Source organism: Mustelus asterias, chromosome 19, assembly GCF_964213995.1.
Source record: "Mustelus asterias chromosome 19, sMusAst1.hap1.1, whole genome shotgun sequence".
In the NCBI taxonomy this organism is placed as follows: Eukaryota; Metazoa; Chordata; class Chondrichthyes; order Carcharhiniformes; family Triakidae; genus Mustelus; species Mustelus asterias.
This window is the reverse complement of record NC_135819.1, coordinates 81226581-81248413: the sequence shown is the minus strand read 5'-3', so window position 1 is coordinate 81248413 and position 21833 is coordinate 81226581. Positions and strand designations below refer to the sequence as shown.

General features: G+C 43.0%; 1 protein-coding gene across 3 annotated transcripts in view; it reads left to right on the top strand.

Moving 5' to 3' along the window:
* The window catches only part of fam107b (family with sequence similarity 107 member B), a 158717-nt gene that overhangs the window by 113267 nt on the left and 23617 nt on the right, over window positions 1-21833 (top strand). Inside the window, exon 1 of one of the 3 annotated variants that reach the window (XM_078235996.1) lies at window positions 21394-21531. The exons of the other annotated variants lie outside the window; for them this stretch is intronic. Within the exon in view, the coding sequence (XP_078092122.1) occupies window positions 21522-21531 (10 nt within the window). The 5' untranslated portion in view covers window positions 21394-21521. Of the gene's footprint in view, window positions 1-21393; window positions 21532-21833 lie in introns of those variants that run through there. 3 annotated transcript variants of the gene reach the window in all.

The following is a 21833-nucleotide window of genomic DNA, read 5'->3' as shown; positions in this document are numbered from 1 at the left end:
AGTGTTCATTTCCCACCACTTTCCCACCCCCATACACACGCACACTCGCACACACCCACACTCGCACACACCCACACACACTCACATTCACACACTCACTCACACACTCGTGCACACACACGCACACTTGCACACACCCACACCCACAAACATTCACACGCACACACTCACACACACTTACACCAACAACAACCTGCTGTTATATGGCACTTTCATCTAAGAAATGCCTTGTGGTATTCTCAATAAAGGATAAGGAAGAGGCTGCTAAACCAGAAAATAAGCAACGACTTGCATTTAAGTAGCGCCTTTCATGACCTTCCAACCTTTACAGCCAATGAAGTGCTGTCACTGTTGTGATGTCGGAAACGCAGCAACCAATTTGCGCACAGCAAGCTCCCACAAGCAGTAATGACCCAATAACCTTTTGCGATGTTGATTGAGGGATTAGTATTTGTCAGAAGACTGGAGGAAATTCATTTTTCCTCAAAATATCACCATAAGATCTTTTCCACCCACTCAGGAGGACAGAGAGGCCCTCAGCTTAATGTCTCATCCAAAAGATGGCACCTCCCCATTCTCACTCTCTCGAGGACCAACAATCAATTTACTTTTCCTTTTAAATACTTGTAGAAACTCTTACTATCTGGTTTTATATTTCTAGGCACTCTTTCTCTCATATTGTAATTTCTCCCTTCTTATTAATATTTTAGTTGATTTTGCTGGTTTTTAAATTCTGTCCAATTATCACACTTACTGCAAATCTTCACAGAATTGTATGTGTTTGTTCAATTTGATACGATCTTTAATTTTATTGGTTAGCCATAGATAGCAGTAATGAGAACCCAGACATCCAGTAGCTTATGGAAACACCAGAGGCACCTGGAAAACATCGCTTGGTTGACAGCAGAAAGGCAGGTAAATAGGGTGGTGAAAAAGGCACGTGGCACACTCGCCTTTATCAATCGGGGTATAGATTACAAAAGCAGAGAGGTCATGATGGAGTTGTGTAGAACTTTGATGAGGCCACAGCTGGAGTACTGCGTGCGGTTTTGGTCGCCACATTATAGGAAGGACGTGATTGCACTGGAGGGGGTGCAGAGGAGATTCACCAGGATGCTGCCTGGGATGGAAGATTTAAGTTATAAAGAGAGGCTGGATAGGCTTGGGTTGTTTTCTCTGGAGCAGAGAACACTGAGGGGCGACCTGATTGAGGTGTTCAAGATTATGAGGGGCATGGACAGGGTGGATAGGGAGCAGCTGTTCCCCTTAGTTGAAGGGTCAGTTACGAGGGGACACAAGTTAAAAGTGAGGGCTGGGAGATTTGAAGAAAAACCTTTTCACTCAGAGGGTGGTGACGGTCTGGAATGTGCTGCCAGGGAGGGTGGTGGAGGCGGGATGCCTCACATCCTTTAAAAAGTACCTGGCACGCCATAACATTCAAGGCCAAGTGCTGGCAAGTGGGATTAGGTGGGCAAGTCAGGGCCTTTCATACGCCAGTCCAGACATGATGGGCTGAAGGGCTTCTTCTGCACTGTAGGAGTCTGTGATTCTGTGACAGCTCTGGCTCTCTGATCTATGCTGTCAGTTTCACCGTTATTTACACAAAATATGATTCTATGATTCTCTTCTATGATTCTATAGAAGTTTCAAGTGCTTGCAGTTTTAGTTATTGATACTTAAAAGGGTTTTGATAATTGACATTCTTTATGGGCTATAGTAAAAAGAAAGTTTTAAGGAACTAGAAAGTTATCAATTAATGTTTTTCTATATATCCTGTCATCACTACATTGTTCATTGGTTCTCTTTCGTGAATGAACATGGAAATGCCATAGCATGACATGGGGAGCTTGGGCAGTGTGCATGAGAAGGGCTTTTTGAATTTACCGTTCAAAAAGTTTGCTCATGCGGACAACATCGCATTACCCATGAATGGGGTTGACTATCTCCAAATCTAGATGTACATACCATTTTTAAAGGGTCCTAAGTCATCCAAAGATGGGGAAAAAGCAGCCTCTAATCTGAATGATTGACTTAACCTGCATTGCGTGCAAGATGCCATCTTAGTAATGGAAGTGAAGTGTGTGCTAGGAAGGGCGCCCCCAGAGGATTGTTAAGGGACTGACTGCCACTTTTATTGCCTGTTGGTGCTCTTTAAGGAAGCTCCAGAGCATTTTTATTGAATGCCGTTTAACTCAACGCCTCCTCCTAACAGCAACCAGCTGCTTGGGGTTAAATAAGTCATTGCTGAAGTTTTAGAGTCTTGTTTAATTCACTGTTTACTTGCTGCTGGAGGGTTGGAAAAGACATTTGAAAGACAGCAGAACACTTTCTGTTTGTGATGCCTTCACTGTTACTGAACCTTTATTCTGAAAATTCCCTGAAACCTCGCGTGGAAAGGCCAGGTTGTTTGCTGCTCTCCCTCTGTGGACAGCTTGTCGGAGGAACCAGGAGGGAGGGAGTGCTTGGTCACTGGCGTCTTGCAGAATTGCCCCCCACCTCCACCCCAAACCCCCAACCCTGGTCAGCAGGAAAATTGGGGAAGAATATGAGTTAGGCAGAGCAGCATTGTGCTGGAGGGAGGGAGAAGCGGGCAGTGTGGACTCCTTCATCCCTGCAGGTTCAGGATATCTCTCCCTTCCCAGGACCTCTGGTGCCACATCCAGGAATCTATGCAGCCCTTCTCTGGGCCCCCAAGCCATCATCTAATGTTCCTGCAATGAGGGAGGTGGAGACTATACAATATATTAACTGCACAAAACACTGAAGCTTAATGAACATTTAATCAACAGAGATCACATCCCCAGAGTACAACAGATTAGCTGAGTATATCACGCACACACACACACACACACACACACCAGTAAGCACGTCTCCAAATCTCAAATAAAAATGGAAGACCCTGATGAAAGATCATTGACCTGTCTCTCTCCACAGATGCTGTGATGTGGAGATGCTGGAATTGGACTGGGGTGGGCACAGTAAGAAGTCTCACAAAAACAGGTTAAAATCCAAAAGGTTTATTTTGTATCATGAGCTTTCGGAGCGCTGCTTTTTCATCAGGTGACCTTGGAGTTTAACCTGGTGTTGTGAGATGCTGCCTGATCTGCTGAGTATTTCTGGCATGTTCTTTAGTAAAAATTTCTATTTTGCTAGAGCACTCTACTCATTTACTGGGATTAGGCGCATGGAGCTTTGTGTCTAATTAGCACTCCAATATAAAACCTGCCGCTCCCTGCCAAATTCAGCAATTAGGACAAAAGTTGCTTTTAGACTTTTAGACTTTTAAACAGGAGTGTCTTACTGGCAAATACCCTTTGAACATCTGTTCACTCTTCCACCAAAATAACCCCCTTATTATTCATTCTGTTGTTATATTACACGGTAGCACAGTGGTTAGCACTGCTGCTTCACAGCTCCAGGGTCCCGGGTTCGATTCCCGGCTCGGGTCACTATCTGTGTGGAGTTTGCACATTCTCCTCGTGTCTGCGTGGGTGTGCTCCGGTTTCCACAGTCCAAAGATGTGCGGGTTAGGTTGATTGGCCAGGTTAAAAATTGCCCCTTAGAGTCCTGGGATGTGTAGGGTAGAGGGATTAGTGGGTAAAATATGTGGGGGTAGGGCCTGGGTGGGATTGTGGTCGGTGCAGACTCGATGGGCCGAATGGCCTCCTTCTGCACTGTAGGGTTTCTATGAAATATGATCTCACATCAAATGTTTGCTAAGCATTTTGGTTACATTATCTCTGTTCAACCTTTGAAAACATTGTTTTAAAATCACATCTTTCCTGTTGTGGAAGATTCTCCCAGTTTGTAGTGTAGTGTAGTCAGCCACACCTCAATATTAGCAAGAATTGTACATGCACTGTTGCTCCAAAGTTGTATTGTTGCCCCTATAGTTCTGACCATGTGTCTTCCTCAAATACCAGGGGACAGTCGCAAGGACCAAGGGAAAAACAAACCATCTGCCGTGTCTCGCTGGAAGAGACAATACTGCGGTGATAGTGAGATTGGGAGACAAAGCAAAATACTACAGATGTTGGAAATCTGAAATAAATAGAGAACATACGAGAAATACTCGGCAGGTCAGGCAGCATCTGTGGAGAGAAAGTTACATTCATGACAAAAGGTCGTGAATGTAGCCCAATCCATCACGCAAACCAGCCTCCCATCCATTGACTCTGTCTACACTTCCCGCTGCTTCGGCAAAGCAGCCAGCATAATTAAGGACCCCACGCACCCTGGACATTCTCTCTTCCACCTTCTTCGGGAAAAAGATACAAAAGTCTGAGGTCACGTACCAACCGACTCAAGAACAGCTTCTTCCCTGCTGCTGTCAGACTTTTGAATGGACTTACCCTGCATTAAGTTGATCTTTCTCTACACCCTAGCTATGACTGTAACACTACATTTTGTACTCTCTCGTTTCCTTCTCTATGGACGGTATGCTTTGTCTGTATAGCGCGCAAGAAACAATACTTTTCACTGTATACTAATACATGTGACAATAATAAATCAAATCAAATCAAATTAATCAAGTCAATGACCCTCCATCAGGATTTTTAATTTTTATTTGAGATTGGGAGGCGGATTTACTGATTGATTTTTAAGTGTGTGCATGTCATTTGATTTATTATTGTCACGTATTAGTATACAGTGAAAAGTATTGTTTCTTGTGTGCTATACAAACAAAGCATACTGTTCACAGAGTACATAGGGGAGCAGGAAAGGAGAGGGTGCAGAATGAAGTGTTACAGTCACAGCTAGGGTGTAGAGAAAGATCAGCTTAATATAAGATAGGTCCATTCAAAAGTCTGATGGCAGCAGGGAAGAAGCTGTGATTGAGTCGGCTGGTACGTGATCTCAGACTTTTTTCCGACGGAAGAAGGTGGAAGAGAGTATGTCCGGGGGGTGCGTGGGGTCCTTGATAATGCCGGCTGCTTTTCCAAGACAGCAGGAAGTGTAGACGGAGTCAATGGATGGGAGGCTGGTTTGCGTGATGTGTGTGATATACTCAGCAAGTCTGTTGTACTCTGGGGATATCTTCTCTCGTGAATAAATATTCATTAAGTTTCAGTGTTTTGTGTCGCCTCCACCCTCTCATTGCATGAATGATGAGATCATGGTTATGATTATTGAGTAAGAACAGAAATGGAAGAACATATACGTCTGTCCAGAGACAATAGGCAGACAGGAGGGGACACAGCTGAGGAAATCAGTTTTCAGAACCGTGATTATGATTTATAATGATTGGCTGTAAAATCTTGTTTTTAGTTTTAGAGAAAGTCAATGGGAGCTCTGCTATATTTAAGAAACAGGAAAGAGTTTAAAAAAGATTTCTCAAAGCACAAAATTATTTTTAAAAATGCATTTATTTCTCAATCATCTCAGAGCTTCAGAAACAATGAATGTGGAGTGCAGGACTGTAAAGCAGCCATTTGGCACACAGCAAGATCCCATCATCAACAGCAATGAATTTATTTTTGGTCTTGCTGGTTGAAGGAAGAACACAATGACCATGTTCTGCACTGCCAGCCATTGTTGGTAACATTCTGACCTCAGAGCCAGAAGGTTGTGGGTTCAAGTTCCATTTCAGGTCTTGGGCACAAAGGTCTAGGATGACGCTATATATCAGTACTGAGGGAGTGCTGCTCTGTCAGATACCTTCCATCTGTCACATGAGGTGTTAAACCAAGGCCGCTCAAATGACGAATGCCCCTGCTTTGAAGAAAAGCAGGTGAATTATCCGGGGCCTGAGGCCAATGTTTATCCCTCGATCAACATCACAAAAGCAAATTATCTGGTTATGGTTACTTAACTTGTTTAGCTCAGTTGGCTGGATGGCTGGTTAGTGATGCACAGCGACGCCAACAGCGTGGGTTCAATTCCCGTACCGGCTGAGGTTATCCATGAAGGTCCCATCTTCTCAGTCTTGCCCCTCGCTTGAGGTTACATCACCACTAGTCAGCCGATGGCCATCTGAGACGATGGCAATTATTTAAAAAGTAAAGTTTATTTATTATTGTCACAAGTAGGCTCACATTAACATTGCAACAAAGTTACTGTGAAAATCCCCAAGTTGCCACACTCCGGGTTCGAGTACACTGAGGGAGAACTCACCATGGCCCATGCACCTAACCAGCACATCTTTTGGACTGTGGGAGGAAACTGGAGCACCCGGAAGAAACCCACGCAGACACGGGGAGAATGTGCAGACTCCACACAGACAGTGACCCAAGCCGGGAATCGAACCCGGGTCCCTGGCGCTGAGAGGCAGCAGTGCTAACCACTGTGCCACCCATTTTTCTTTTATAAAATTACTAAAATTACTAAATTTACTAAGAATTACCAACACTTCTACTGGATCATAGAATTAGATCATATTATACAATTTTACCTTTTATAAAAATAAGTCTTTCTTGCACTTCTTGTTGTTGAACATTTTGATGTAATTCTTTTGGCTTTCCTTTATTTATTTATTTAACCTTTATTTAGCCAGGTGAGAACCGATTCTCATTTGTAATGACAATCTCACCAAGAGGCTCACGTCTCAGCAACAGAAATTACACAATACAATTCATTTAAACCCAAAAATCGACAAAATACAAATTAGCAGTGGAAGAGAATTGACAGTTTAGCAAGTATGAGTATCAGCCCATGGAGGATTAACCCTCTTCTCGGAATACACTTTCTACCTCCCACCTCCCTAATTTTCCAGTCCAGGCAGGCTGCTCAATAGGGTGGGATAAGAACATATTCCTGTGGGAATATTCTTCAGTGTCGCCTACCCTGTTCTCTGACCAACCACCAGGAGCCTTGGTTCAAATTAGCAAGTGTTGAAAGAAAGACTTGTAGCTACGTAGCACCTTCCCTGACACTGGGATATCTCACAGCAATTTACAGCCAGATAAGTCTGGTCACTGTGGTAATGTTGATTAGTGTTTTACATTTTTATTGCCTGTTGATATTGTTACAACTCACTTCACAAACCTTTTTTCCATATCACCATATTTGTGAAAAGGTTTTAGCCTTGGAGGAATAAACTTCCTGACCCAATCAGTTCTTTGCTTTCTCAGCCTTGACGACCCAGTTGAGACTGGTAACATCATCATCCCAAGGAAACATGAGTGCAAAGGTCAGATCAGCACTACAGTTCAAACTGAGAGCAGTTGAGTAGAACTTAAACACTGGTATAGACATATTGCGCCAAGTGTTTCTGTGCTGTAAATTTGATGTAAATACCTCTTATTTCTATTAATGGTAATGACAATATTCTCTCCATTCTTAAGATTTTTAAAAATGTGCCAATTTTCTTTACTCCCCCACCCCACCCTGAACACACTGACTCCTTGTTGGAGTGTAGCTCTATCACTCTCGGAACTCCTTGAAATGGCCAGCACTTCTATTGGATCATAGAAACAAGAGGAGGCCATTCAATCCCTTTAGCTTGTTGCATTATGCAATGAGATAAGAACATAAGAACTAGGAGCAGGAGTAGCCCATTTAGCCCCTCAAGCCTGCTCCACCATTCAATAAGATTATGGCTGATCTTTTTGTGGACTCAGCTCCACTTACCCGCCCGTTCCCCATAACCCTTAATTCCTTTACTGTTCAAAAATCTATCTTTGCCTTAAAAACATTCAACAAGGTAGCCTCAACTGCTTCACTGGGCAGGGAATTCCAAAGATTCGCAACCCTTTGGGTGAAGACGTTTTTCCTCAACTCAGTCCTAAATCTGCTCCACCTTATTTTAAGGCCATGCCCCCTAGTTCTAGTTTCACCTGCCAGTGGAAACAACCTCTCTGCTTCTATCTTATCCATTCCCTTCATAATTTTATATGTTTCTATAAGATCCCCCTTCATTCTTCTAAATTCCAATGAGTACAGTCCCAGTCTACTTAGTCTCATAAGCCAACCCTCACAACTCCGGAATCAACTTAGTGAATCTCCTCTGCACCCCTTCCAGTGTCTGTATATTCTTTCTCCAGTAAGGAGACCAAAACTGTACACAGTACTCTAGGTGTGGCCTCACCAGCACCTTATACAGCTGCAACATAACCTCCCTGTTTTTAAACTCCATCCCTCTAGCAATGAAGGACAAAATTCCATTTGCCTTCTTAATTACCTGCTGCACCTGCAAACCAACTTTTTTCAATTCATGCACCCAGGTCCCTCTGCACAGCAGCATGCTGCAATTTTTTACTATTTAAATAATAGTCCATTTTGCTATTGTTCCTACCAAAATGGATGACCTCACACTTACCAACATTGTACTCCTTGTCCACTCACTTAAACTATCCGTATCCCTCTGCAGACTTTCAGTGTTCTCTGCACACTTTGCTCTGCCACTCATCTTAGTGTCACCTGCAAACTTTGACACACTACACTTGGCCCCCAACTCCAAATCATCTTCGGCTATTCTGTGATCTAACTCCATCCACCTACCTTCACACTGTAGCTTTGGTTAAAAATCTATCCCGTCTCAGATCTGTGTGTTCTCTTGTTTCTCCGTCTGCTGCTGGATTTGAGATTTTCAGTGTTCGATTGATTCTTTATTAATTTCTGAATTTTATAGCTTTTTTATTAATTTGTGGGACATGGGCGTCGCTGGCTGGCCAGCATTTATTGCCCGTCCCTTGTTGCCCGAGGGCAGTTGAAAGTCAACCTCATTGCTGTGGCTCTGGAGTCACATGTAGGCCAAACCAGGTAAGGACAGCCAATTTCCTTCCCTAAATGACATTAGTGAACCAGATGGATTTTTCTGACAATCGATAATAGGTTCATTGTCATCAGCAGATTCTTAATTTCAGATATTTTTTAGTGATTTCAAATTCCACCACCTGCCGTGGTGGGATTCAAACCCGGGTCCCAAGAACATTAGCTGAGTTTCTGGATTAACAGTCTAGCGATAATACCGCTAGGCCATCGCCTCCCCAAGCACTTTGCAAGCAGTTTTATGTTTGAGATTTTTCACCGGGTTCATAATCCATAGGGTCTTTAGCTTTGATTCTCAGCTTCCTCTGTATACTACAGTTTACAACTGTCTGCAGGTTTAAAGAAAGAAAGGCTTGTATTTCTATAGCGCCTTTCAGACGCTCAGGATATCACAAAGCATTTTAAAGCCAATGAATTACTTTTGAACCATAGTCATTGTTGAAACTGTTGAGTGCCATCGGGGGCAGCAGAGCCATTGTGCTACGCACTGCTTCACTCGCCCGAGTCCACCCAACAACAGAGTATTGCTGCTCAGCCTGGCTCGGGATTCTCACAAACGTGGTAGGCATCCATCTCCGGGAAGTCATGAGGATTATTTCAGGGATATTGAGACCAACACAGCTTGAGTGGCTTCCTGTGCTAACACATGTTGAACCTTCTGATGTCCAGAGGGAAAACATCCTACTCGAAGAATACTTCCAGCTGACAGCTAACAAAGCACACTCACTGACACAAGTCTTCCAAAAGTAAACCCCCACACACTTGTCTGAAATCCTGCAGACCCTCCTGCAACACATTTCACGTCCCACTTTTCAATAACGCACCTCCTGGTTGATTGAAAACATCACCAACTGTAACCCGGTAACTGACCCAAGTCCCAGATTTCAACCTTCAACAGGAACTCTGGACAACCCTCAGCCACTTGATGACGGCTCAGGGAAGATGTGGCCACCCGCCCCACAAGTGGGACATGAGGAAGAGCTCAAATTGTGACTGCGGCCATTCAAATTAGACCCATTGCCCACAAACTGAACGCCTGCCCTTTGAGATCCATTCCTGGTGGCAACACAACCATTCACATTGCATCAGCTAAATGGTGAATGGATTGTTAAACTCAACATCGAACTATAACTGCCACGCGAATGAAAAAGCTTGTATTGCAAGTTAGTTTGATACATTTTAATGGTCTGTTAATGTTGCTATAGCTCCAGGAGAATTTTCCCTCATTGCATTAACAATGCCTCCACTTTAACATTTCTCTGACAAGATTATAGAGACAAGGAAGCATCTTGCATGAAAGATAAATTTCTCGAGTGTTCCAGCCTGGGCCCAGATTGAGCAGAATTGTCTGATTCCCAAGAACTGAGACTGATTCTGATCAATCCCTGATTGATTGCAGCATTTGGAACACTTATTCAAGCCTTTATTTGAATGCGTCTGTTTCCGTGCACAATGTCTGATGAGGATCAGGGCCCAAGGGAAGAGGCCAACCGGGGAATTGGCCATTTCAAACACATGCAAAATGAGCTTTGATAAGAACAACTTGAAAAGAGACAATTTGGAACCAGGCAAGCAAGTAAAACGATGGATTGCAAATGAACTGAAGAGAAAAGTACAGTTATTTCTAATGATTTTTCACTTAAATGACACCACTGTATTCTATCCTGAATGTTTATTTCAGAATGAAATCAGCTAATTCCAAAGGGGGGCAGCAGCATTACTGATAACCTGGGAAGTCATTAATTCTGATAGAAGGACAAATAGGTTTATACTCGAGCTTTCTGGCAGGCCAACGCAAGCTTTTAAATTATTGCAACAAATTTGCAACCAGATTATAAGGTTAAGGAAGGTAGCCTCCAAATAGGTTTTCTACTCTGACGTTTTCAGCCTTTTGCACAAAATTGCCAGAACCAAATTTCAAAAAGTCATCTAATTGTCGGAAGTAATTAGCTTCAGGATGTTTCTGCTATAAAATAATAATGCACATTAATGTCCAGTTTCATAAATGAGACGTATAATAGATTGAACATCAACAGAGTAAAAACAAAAATAATCCTGCTTTAAAGAAAGCAGTTTGCTGCTTTTCCACAAGCAGTCACTCACAGAGGAAGCACACAGTTAGGTTACATTTCATAATTACCAATGTCCTATCTCTTAATGCAATAATTGAATCCCACAACATAGCTTCATGAACCAGAGATTGTATTGTGTTGTGGCTCAGGTTTTATAGAGCCCGCCTGGATCATAAGTTTTGCATCTTGAATTTGACTAGGATAAGCATGAGATGTTTCACATCAGGTATGATTCAAATGACCCACTAGGGAGCTTTTATCAAACAAAGTTTATTTAAGAATATAGTTAACATGTATTGAAAGAAAATTAGCGATAACTTTTATCAATTACAAACAAAAGCAAAACAATCACGATAACATATAACCCTTAACAAATATATCTAAGATGTTTAATCAAACCAAAACCTTCCATAGACAAAACCCTTTAAACAAGTTCAACACAGCAAAGATTAAATCTCACGTGATACTGGAATTGAGTCCTTTGGTTGGAGAATTGAAAAACTGTCAGTCTTGTAAGTTCTAGTAGTCCTCTTGACACATCCAGAACAATTTGAAGTCAGAACAGCTCCCCAGAACCCCAGGGAGAGATTCTGGTCAAGCCACCAACAGCAGATTTTCTACTCCACAAAGGCAAGATCTTGTTTTCAGATAACCAGCAGGGAAAGAGAGAAACACTTCTTTCGGCTTGCTGTCCCTTCTAAAAAGTAACCCCTGCAGTTCAGAACTGAAAATGAAAGGGCTCCTGTCACCTGACCTGCAATCATTCTTCCTCCTAACAATGCAGTGTCATAAACATCCCAGTAAAAATAAACAAACCCCCATTTAAGGAACAATAAAGGAACATCTCCAGACAAGTCGGCAACAAGTGACACCAGCTGAGTCTGAGAGAGCGCGATTTAAAAAAAACCTTCTTAAAGATACACTAACGTCACACTTGCATATATGATGAACATTCTGTGTCAATACTTTGGGTGTGCAACCCTGTTCTATCTCTGCATCAAATAAATCCAGATGTTTTTGTTTCATTAAATATTGGTTGATTTTGCTGTAACATCATATTTATATAATTAGGTCAGTGCATTCCTTAGTTCTTGTTTGCACATTGCTCAAGTGGCTTGTGTTAATAGTTTCTTAATATGTCTGCTGATGTGGATACATGTTTATAAAATGTGTTGTTATGAAAACTAAGGGGAAAACCATTTATGTCAGAGTGGTGTACAGCAAGGCTGATGGGAAAGATATAGAAAGATATCTGAAGTTGAAGAGTGGAGATGGGAATGGGGTTATCAGCAACACTACAGGCTGGAAAATTGAACTATATATATAAAAAACACTGACACTGGAAGAAGGAGTGACATTTATCAAAAAACACCTAACAAATCACTTCTGTCCTTGGCCAACTTTCTATCCATGCTCCAATAATTCCTCTTAATACCATGTGTCTTCATTATCTTCAAAAAAACACTTATGTGGCACCTTTTCAAAATTTAATTTTAAAGTTTATTTATTAGTGTCACAAGTAGGCTTACATTCACACTGCAATGAAGTTACTGCGAAAATCCCCTAGTCGCCACACTCCAGCGCCTGTTTGGGTACACTGAGGGAGAATTTAGCATGGCCAATGCACCTAACCAGTACATCTTTCAGACTGTGGGAGGAAACCAGAGCACCCGGAGGAAACCCACGCAGACACGGGAAGAACGTGCAAATTCCACACCAACAGACCCAAGCCGAGAATCAAACCCGGGTCCCTGGTGCTGTGCAACAACAGTGCTAACTACTGTGCCACTTCTGCAATTTTCATTAAATTTCCTTTATTCATATATTATGTCCTTAATTAGCTCTTACTAAATTTAGCAGACCTGACTGTCTTTAATTAAGGTCACAAAAGAATAAATCTCAAATGTGAGAAATCTGGAATAAAGCTCGAAGATTCTGGAAGCACCTAACAGCTCAGCCAATCCCTGTGGGGAGAAGAGAGGGTCGATCTCATATTTCAGGGTGGTGGTCTTTTGTCTGAATACATCTTATGAACAAAGTTCACCTGAAATTCTACCTGATCTGCTGACTGTTTCCAGCATTTGTATTTTTCTAAATTAAACCCACATCCATCCATGTCTATCATGGAGATGGTCAAAGTTTAGCCACTCCCAATATTAGACTGACAGGTTATGGTTTCTTCCCTTCTACCTTCTTGAACCGAGATGTTACCTTGGCAACACCCCAATCTTCTGCACCTTCCGTTTCAGCTCCATGGGTGTTTGAAATATCATGGATCAGAGTTTTTGCTAACTCTTCTGTAATGTTTCAGCAACCTGGTCCATTAAATAGATGAAGCAACTTCTAAGTTTAAGTTTATTTATTATTGTCACAAGTAGATTTACATTAACACTGCAATGAAGTTACTGTAAAAATCCCCCAGTCGCCACACTCGGCACCTGCTCGGGTACACTGAGGGAGAACTTAGCATGGCCAATGCACCTAACCAGCACATCTTTCGGACTATGGCAGGAAACCAGAGCACCCGGAGGAAACCCACGCAGACACGGGGAGAATGTGCAAACTCCACACAGACATTGACCCAAGCCAGGAATCGAACCTGGGTCCCTGGTGCTGTGAGACAGCAGTGCTAGCCACTGTGCCACCGCACTGCCCTAGGTGCAGGGGTAAAGGGATAGAGCACAGACCCAAGAAAGTGCACCTATCACAGTTGGAGCACTGCGGGAGATATTGGTTGTCCAACGTTAGATTCGGGGAAGCCAGAATGGGAGCAGTTACACAACAACTTTAGTGGGTGTGGAACAGAAGTTAGTGACAAAAAGGACAATAAAATGCTTGCAAAATTTCTGCTGAATAGCAAATAAATGTTGAGGATGGTTAAGTGTGAGCTCGTGCATTTTGGTAGGTGGAAAATGAAAGACCTCTAATCCTTGGATAATAAGAATCTGAATGAGGGGATGAGAAACAGAGAGATCTAGGAGTAGAGATACATGGATGATTACAAGTAGCAGTGCAAGTTCATAAGACCATGTTTTTAAGTAAAAGTCAACTAACCAATGAGGGTTATTTTTGGAGTAGAGTTGTAAAGCAAGGCAGACATGTTAAAGTGCCTATGTTCCATTAACTTTCAGTAATTTTATTTTCCGTTCACCTATCAGATTGCTCTCATTTTCCTCCCTTTGTTTTTTCATTCCATTCTCATTCTGTGAACACTGAGGGAGATGTCCTGGATTATCTCTGCTATTCCCTCATCTTCTGTAGAGGTTTTTAAGAATCTTTTAATTAATGGGTGACCTTTCTTCCTCTTTTCAATGTGTTTACAACATTCTTTACTATTCCTCTTTTTACTCCCTGTCGTCTTTCTTCATGGCCCCCTATCCTTTTGAAGTTTTGAAGTTTATTTATTTATTAGTGTCACAAGTAGGCTTACATTAATGCTGCAATGAAGTGACTGTGAAAATTCTTGGTTGCTTCCCTCTATTCTGTGGACTCTACTGGAACTTCTTTAGTGTTTTTAGCCCTAAATTTATCAAATGTCTCTTTCTACGTCAATTTGAATAAATAATTTCTCCATTCCTCCGGGTGCTCCGATTTCCTCCCACAATCCGAAAGACGTGCTGGTTAGGTACATTGGCCGTGCTAAATTCTCCCTCAGTGTACCCGAACAGGCGCCGGAGTGTGGCAACTGAGGGATTTTCACAGTAACTTCATTGCAGTGTTAATGTAAGCCTACTTGTGACACTAATAAATAAACTTTAAACAAAGGAGCATTTTCTGCTCCTGTTGCTTGTGGGGAAATGTCTGGTCTATATCCTGTTCATCTGTTTGAAAGTTTTCCATTGTTTGTCCAAAAATTATCTTGCAGTTTTCCTGGGCTATTTCCCTTTTTTATCTCATTAATGTTTACTTTATTTACAGTCAAGTAGCTTTTATCATTGCCTGTTTCCTTTCGTGTTTCGTTTTGCATTGAATCTAATCCTGTCACGGCTGTGGTTCCCTCTATGTTCCCCACCCTTACACAGAAGTTGCTGTATCTGTTAATGATTTTCAAATCTTAAATATCTACCGTCTGGATATACAGTTAGTAGTAACTATGATATGATAAATGGCAGATGGAATATAATATGAATAAATGTGAAGTTATCCACTTTGGTAGAAAAAACAGAAAGGCAGGGTATTGTTTAAATGGCAAGGTAATATCGCCACAATCCCAGATGGCCAGCTCTCCCTTTGAGGGGGAAAGCTGGACTGGCGGTGATTTAGCCTGAGGGTCACCACTACTCAGATGAGGGGCAAGGTTGGGAAGCTGGGCCTTCATGAATAACCTCAGCCGGTACAGGAATTGAACGTGTGCTATTGGCATCGCTCTGCATCACTAACCAGCCGGTCCACCCAACTAAGCTAACCAAATTCCTGACTTAAAAGGTGAAAGGCTGGGAAATGCTGATGTCCAAAGAAATCTGGATGTCCTTGTTCATGAGTCACTGGAAGCTAGCAGGCAAGTGCAGCAAGCAATTAGGAAGGCAAATGGTCTGTTGACCTTCATTGCAAGGGGATTGGACTACAGGAGTAAAGATGTCTTGCTGCAATTGTGTAGAACCTTGGTGAGACCCCACCAGGAGTTTTGTGGACAGTTTTGGCCTCCTTATCGAAGCAAAGATATACTGTCATTGAGGGAATGTAACAGAGGTTCACCAGACTAATCCCTGGGATGATGGGCCTGTTTTACAAGGAGAGATTGAGGAAATTGGGTCTGAGTTTTGTAGAATGAGAGTTGATCTCATTGTTTCCTGAGAAATTGAGAACACAGGGACACTGGGCGGGATTTTCCAGCCGCTCTCGTCCCAAGACAGGAAAATCCTGTCCGAGGTCAACGGACCTGGCATGGATCCGCCCCCGCCTGCTACAATCCCCATGGTGGACAGGAAAATTCCGCCCACAGTCTCAGAAAAAAGGATCAGCCATTTAGGACCAAACTGAGAAGACAGTTCTTTGCTCCGAGGATTGTAAATCTTTGAAATTCTCTACCCCAGAGCACTGTGAATGCTGTTAAGTATGTTCACAACTGAGACTGAAGATTTTTAGACGCGAAGGAATCGAGGGATATTAGGAGAGTGGAGTTGAGGTAAAAGATCAGCCATGATCATATTGAATGATGGAGCAAGCTTAAAGGGCCAAATGACCGACTGCAGCTCCTATTTCTTATGGTCTTGTGCAAGGTACACTGCACCAGTCTACAGAGCCAGAGAAAATCGAGTTGTCACAATGTTGGTTAAATTTAATGCTAGCTTGGCTCTTTTCAGCAGCATGAATAAGATGATATTTTTTGAAGTTTCCAGCTTGTGTAAAGTTGAGTTGGTGTGAGATTTCCTGTCTGCGACCTTTTGCCAGGATAACTTCCATCACAGCAACTCCATGCATAATTTACATTGCCTGGCTTGCGTTCATGCAATGCTGAAATACACTTGTAATATTCTCGAAACCTTGAAGATATCATCTTTGTGCTGGGTGCATTATTGACAAGTTATGATACTAAATATTTAGTATTAAAATAGAATTCTTTCCAAAAGCCTGGTACAACAACACTGTCAATGTGCTTTTTTACTTACGCACTGAAGAAACTTTTGTTATGGGAACATTTTTGCTCGTAAGTATTTGTCGCATCATTGGCATGTGTAAATCGATATAGCAAACTGTTTCAGGATCAGGTTTCTGGTAGCTGGTCACAACATTGATGTGAGCTAGATCAAAGCTTGTACTGTAGAATGAAACCCCCTATAAAAAGAACAAAGTTATATTTTAATCTTTTGTACAGCTGTAATGAACACAGCTGTAATGAACACAGCTTCACTTGCTTGACAGCTGTTTGGAAAGATAAAGTCAGCAACACTTTGGAAAGTTCTGTCTGTGCAGCTTATGGAGGCTGAAGCAGCACCTTGGTGTTTGAGTAGGAAGAAGAGAGGGGCACATCTGAACATTTGAAAATGGTTTGATCCAAACATTTAGAACATCTCGTAATGTCTATGTTTGTATGTGCGTAAGGATTTGGTAATATTATAATTGCCAAAAATATACTGGTATTTAGAGCTTTGAATTATTTGTTCCAAAATTTACATTGCATTTTCTGTCTTATTGTTCTGGTGCTGCAACAAGTGACTTCTGCAGGGCTAAGATTCGATAGAAACATAGAAGATAGGAGCAGGAGGAGGTCAACTTGCCCTTTGAGCTTGCTCTGCCATTCATCACGATCATGGCTGATCGTCCAACTCAATAGCCTAATCCTGCTTTCTCCCCATAACCTTTGACCCCATTCGCCCCAAATGCCATATCTAGCCGCCTCTTGAATATGATGTGGAGATGCCGGCATTGGACTGGGGTGGGCACAGTAAGAAGTCTCACAACACCAGGTTAAAGTCCAATAGGTTTATTTGGTAGCATGAACTTTCGGAGCGCTGCCCCTTCATCAGGTGAGTGCAGATGAAGGGATGAAGGGGCAGCGCTCCGAAAGCTCGTGCTATCAAATAAACCTGTTGGACTTTAACCTGGTGTTGTGAGACTTCTTACTGTGCCTCTTGAATACATTCAATGCTTTGGCATCAACTACTTCCTGTGGTAATGAATTCCAGAGGCTCACCACTCTTTGTTTTGGTTTTGAATGCTGCTACCAACAAGTTTTATCTGAAGGAGCTCTCCGTTTCCACACACATTGGTTGCCTGCTATTCGGGGAAAGGAGTTTGTGGCTAAAAATTAAAGCCTGAACTATCTACAGACGACTTTAGGCAAATCTTATATGTCCCATTCTGAGCAAACACTGCAGGTGGACCCAAACTTCTCCATCAATGCATTTGAGCTCCATGTTCATCTATTTGGAGTAAACAACTCAAAATATGTAACTGCTGAAGAATGCCAAATAGATAAAGGTCGTATGCTGATTCCAATCATTGTTGGTGCCGCTCTTGCTGGCCTTCTGCTGATTGTATTGATTGCTTATCTGATTGGAAGGAAGAGGAGCCATGCTGGATATCAAACCATCTAACCTCACATAGATTTAGCTATTCCATCTCTGGAACTAATTCTTTTTCAAAGAAATGCACACTCATTGTCTCTGGAATCTTGGGCATGGACCTCTGTTAAAGGGAGTTAAAAGAAAAAGGTTTACTGACAAACGGAATCCTCTGCCTGACAACTTGCTTCTAACTTTGTATGTTTTTAGCCATAAATGTCTCCTCATCTCTGTCCTAAATGGTCGACCCCGAATCCTCAGACTGTGCGGCCTGATAGTATATCACTTGAGAGACACTGCTTTGTAGTTGACCAGGAACAGTGAGGCTGGAATTTTCCACAGACAGAGGGGCTTGCCAGCTTTGTGAAAATGGTGGCGGGGGCCTAGATCCAGAAATCCCATTCCTGGACACGGCCCCACCATTTCCACAGCAGGTGGGAAATAGGAGTAGGCTCTAATGTATACAGCTGTAGTTCATGGAGGCAACTGCACATATTAAAGTACAACTGACTCAGTGAGATCTGATTTTGGCTGGTTGTATGTCTAAAACATGACTATAGCTCCTTAGGCCAGGTAGGAAAAGATCTAAAGGAGAGGTAGGGTGCCCTTTTTGGAGAAGCAGGTTACCTTTTTCGATGACCTGGGTCACCTTAAGGAGAGACAAGGTGCCTTTTGGGATTGTCAGAAGTGCATAAAAAAGAGCATTTACCTCATTGGAATTGTCAAAGGATTCTTCACAATAGCGGTCAAGGAATTTAAATCCATTGTCCTTTAAGTTTAAAAGAAATGTCTGCAGTATTGTAAATAAATCAGTTCTTGCTATTTCACTCTGTCATGATGGATGCTGGGTGAGTTGGCATGGTAGGTGTAAGGGATATTGGACAGTGCCTGAGGAGGCATGGGTGGGCAATAAGTTGGAACGGGGAGAGGGCTGTGAGTGGTGGGTGGAAGTTAGCATGGATATGAAGGACCATGGGACTGGTTGTCTCCCTTGGCAAGTCATTTTCTCACCAAGATGGATGGTATTTAAGTTCTGTTTTGGTCCATTACTAATTTAGCTGTAACATTCCCATCTGTACTTGTTAATTTGATGGCTAGAACCTGAGTCCCTGGGGTTTACTCTAATTGGGGTGGCTCAGGTCACAATTTTCATATCCGTACAGCTGGCAGCAAAGAGAAATATTGTACGTTATAGCTGACTGTTTATTCTTACGAAAGGTGATCCAGCTTGTTCCTTTAAACCAACATATGACAATTCAAAACCTGGATTGTGAAAGTAGAGCAACAGGAGCAGGGTGAGTCCCCGCAGGAAAGAGGAGATTGTCTACCTCAATACTTAAGAATGACACTGTCCTTAAGTGGGTCGACAGTCTTTATGGGATTCGAGATTCCTGAGATTTAGAAGGTCATTGATATTGAGAACATGAAATGGATGGAGCAAAAAATGATTTTAATCATTGCAGCCAGTTCCTCCCGCTGACCCGGTATAATCCAGCCTCTGGACACTATCCAGTCCATTTAATCTCCGACCCAGATACTTTTGGGTCAATAATAATTATAACGCAAAATTCCTCGTTAATCCACCATCGCATTTCAACCATAATGGGTGGGATTTTCCAGCTTCGCTCATCCCGAAACCGTAAAATCCCACCCGAAGTCAACGGATCTTTCCATTCTCCGCCCCTCGCCCGCTCCGATTCCCATGGTGGGCGGGGCGGTAAAATTCTGACCAATGTGCTTCTTTCCAAACAGAGTTGTAGCAATAACCGAATATGGGTCACTTCTGTAGCAGGTGAATAAGGGACTGTGCTGTGTTCCTTACAGGTGAATAAGGGACTGTGCTGTGTTCCTTACAGGTGAATAAGGGACTGTGCTGTGTTCCTTACAGGTGAATAAGGGACTGTACTGTGTGCCTTACAGGTGAATAAGGGACTGTACTCTGTTCCTTACAGGTGAATAAGGGACTGTGCTGTGTTCCTTACAGGTGAATAAGGAAGTACGCTGGATACGATCTTTCTGGCCCGCTGCACAGGTCGATTGGCACAGCAGGCCGGGAAGATAGTGTGTGAGACTGAAACTGACACTGAGCGCTATCCTCCTGGCCCTGTTTTGCCGGCGAGATTGGCTTTACACCCAGAAAGGGCACACTTTGCATGACATTAATGGAGCTGGCATATCCATTTCCGGACTCCCGGAATCTTCCCCCCTCGCTGGCAAGAGGTTTCGCTGATGAGAATCACTCAAGGTCCCTACCAAAGGAGATCGGGTGTGATGGACATGACGGGGGGATTGGAGGCCATTGAAGCCCCCGGGTGGTCAGGGGCATGGCCAGGTAGTGCCCATCAGGCATTGACATCCTGGCACTGCCCACCAGGCACCATAACCGTGCCAGAGCAGTGCCAAGGGGATGGGGTCTGAGTGGGAGTGGGACCTGAGGTGGAGTGGGGTGTCATGGGAATATGAAAGGGGGAGTGATCGGCAGATGGGGTGATCGGCAAAGGGGAGGAAGTGTGCGGGGGAGGGGGGCTGTGGAGGGGTTTATGATGGGAGACCCACCCATTAGGAGATTGCCGATGCCGGCGACCCATGTTGCCATGGGGGATTATACTGCCACCAATGATGGGGGAAGCGATGTCTGCGGGGCAGGCGATCCCCCAGTGCACTGGGAGATCGGGGTGCCTGGGCAATGGCGCCCAAGCGCTCTGCATCCAGCTTCCCCAGCAAGCTTACTAACTCCTATATCTTCTATAGAGTTGTATGGAGTAACACAGGTAAGAAAGTGCAGGCCAAAACATCGAATTGTACATTGAATTATACAGTATTTTCAACCGAAACAGGACATTCAGTTCAATCGTTCCATGCTAGTGTTTATGCTCCACACAAACCTTCACCCACCCCTTCACCTCAATCCTTCACCTCACCCTTCACTCACCCTCCACCTCACCCTTCGCTCATCCTATTATCATGTTCTCCTACCCGTGGTGTGGGTCAGGCTTGATTTGCTAGTTTCTCTTTCCTGTCACTTTCACCTGTCTTTGTGTTCCTTTCCCCCTCATGTTTATCTAGCCCTTGGGTGCACCTACATTATTCACCGCGCCTACTCCCTGCGGTAGTGAGATTCTAACCACTCCCTGTGGAATGATGTTGCTGCTGTAGGCACCGTTAGATTTATTAGTGATTATCTTGTATTTATGGTCCCTAGTTTAGTTCTCTACCACATGTAGAAACCACGTCTTTTGTTTAAAATTTTTCTTTTAGATAAAACCAGACACACAGCTGCAGTTCCTCGGGATTGGTGAGTTGGGAAGGACAGACGTCTTTTCTCATTCATGTGTATCTTGCTGTCTTGTAAATAGAACAGAGACAGCCACCAATCCCTGTTTACAATGCAGCACAGGTGCTTGTATACGGCTATGACGTAGGGTAAGTGTGCAGGTTCCCATGGTTCCGGCTTTTTTCCAAATAAGGACTGAAACTCCAAGGCTAAGTTAATGCAGCGCTTTAATAATTAGCCAGAAGATCTTGAGTTAATCCTTGAGTAATAAAACACAGGCTGAACACCGAGTCTCCCAGTTTGGGAAAAGCCAAACAACCTTACAAACAACTTGAGAAGACAGACAGCCATGGGATCAGAACATTCTTTTGGAGCATGAATATAATGGAGAACAGTTTTGAGAAACATTTCACTGAGAGAGACTGGCAGATATACAAAGCGGCAGCACATTAACCCTAACCCATGGTTCAAGGTAAGCCATGATGGTGCTGTTTGCAAGAAAACCATGCTGTGTTACAATTAGATTTTCTATCAGCTGGGTAACACTAGGAAAACACACAACACAAGGCTACCAGCACGAACAGATGGCCTCTCCATTTTGCATTTAATTAATTCTCATAGCAAGTTATATTTTGTGACAATCTGTGTGTTTTTGCTTCTTTGAACCAACCAGTTAACAATTGTTCACACACATAGGGTTCTTAACTGTTAATCCTGCAATCTAGCCTCGCGTACTTGGATCTTATCCATAATGGTAAATTTTCAGGTTTGGTG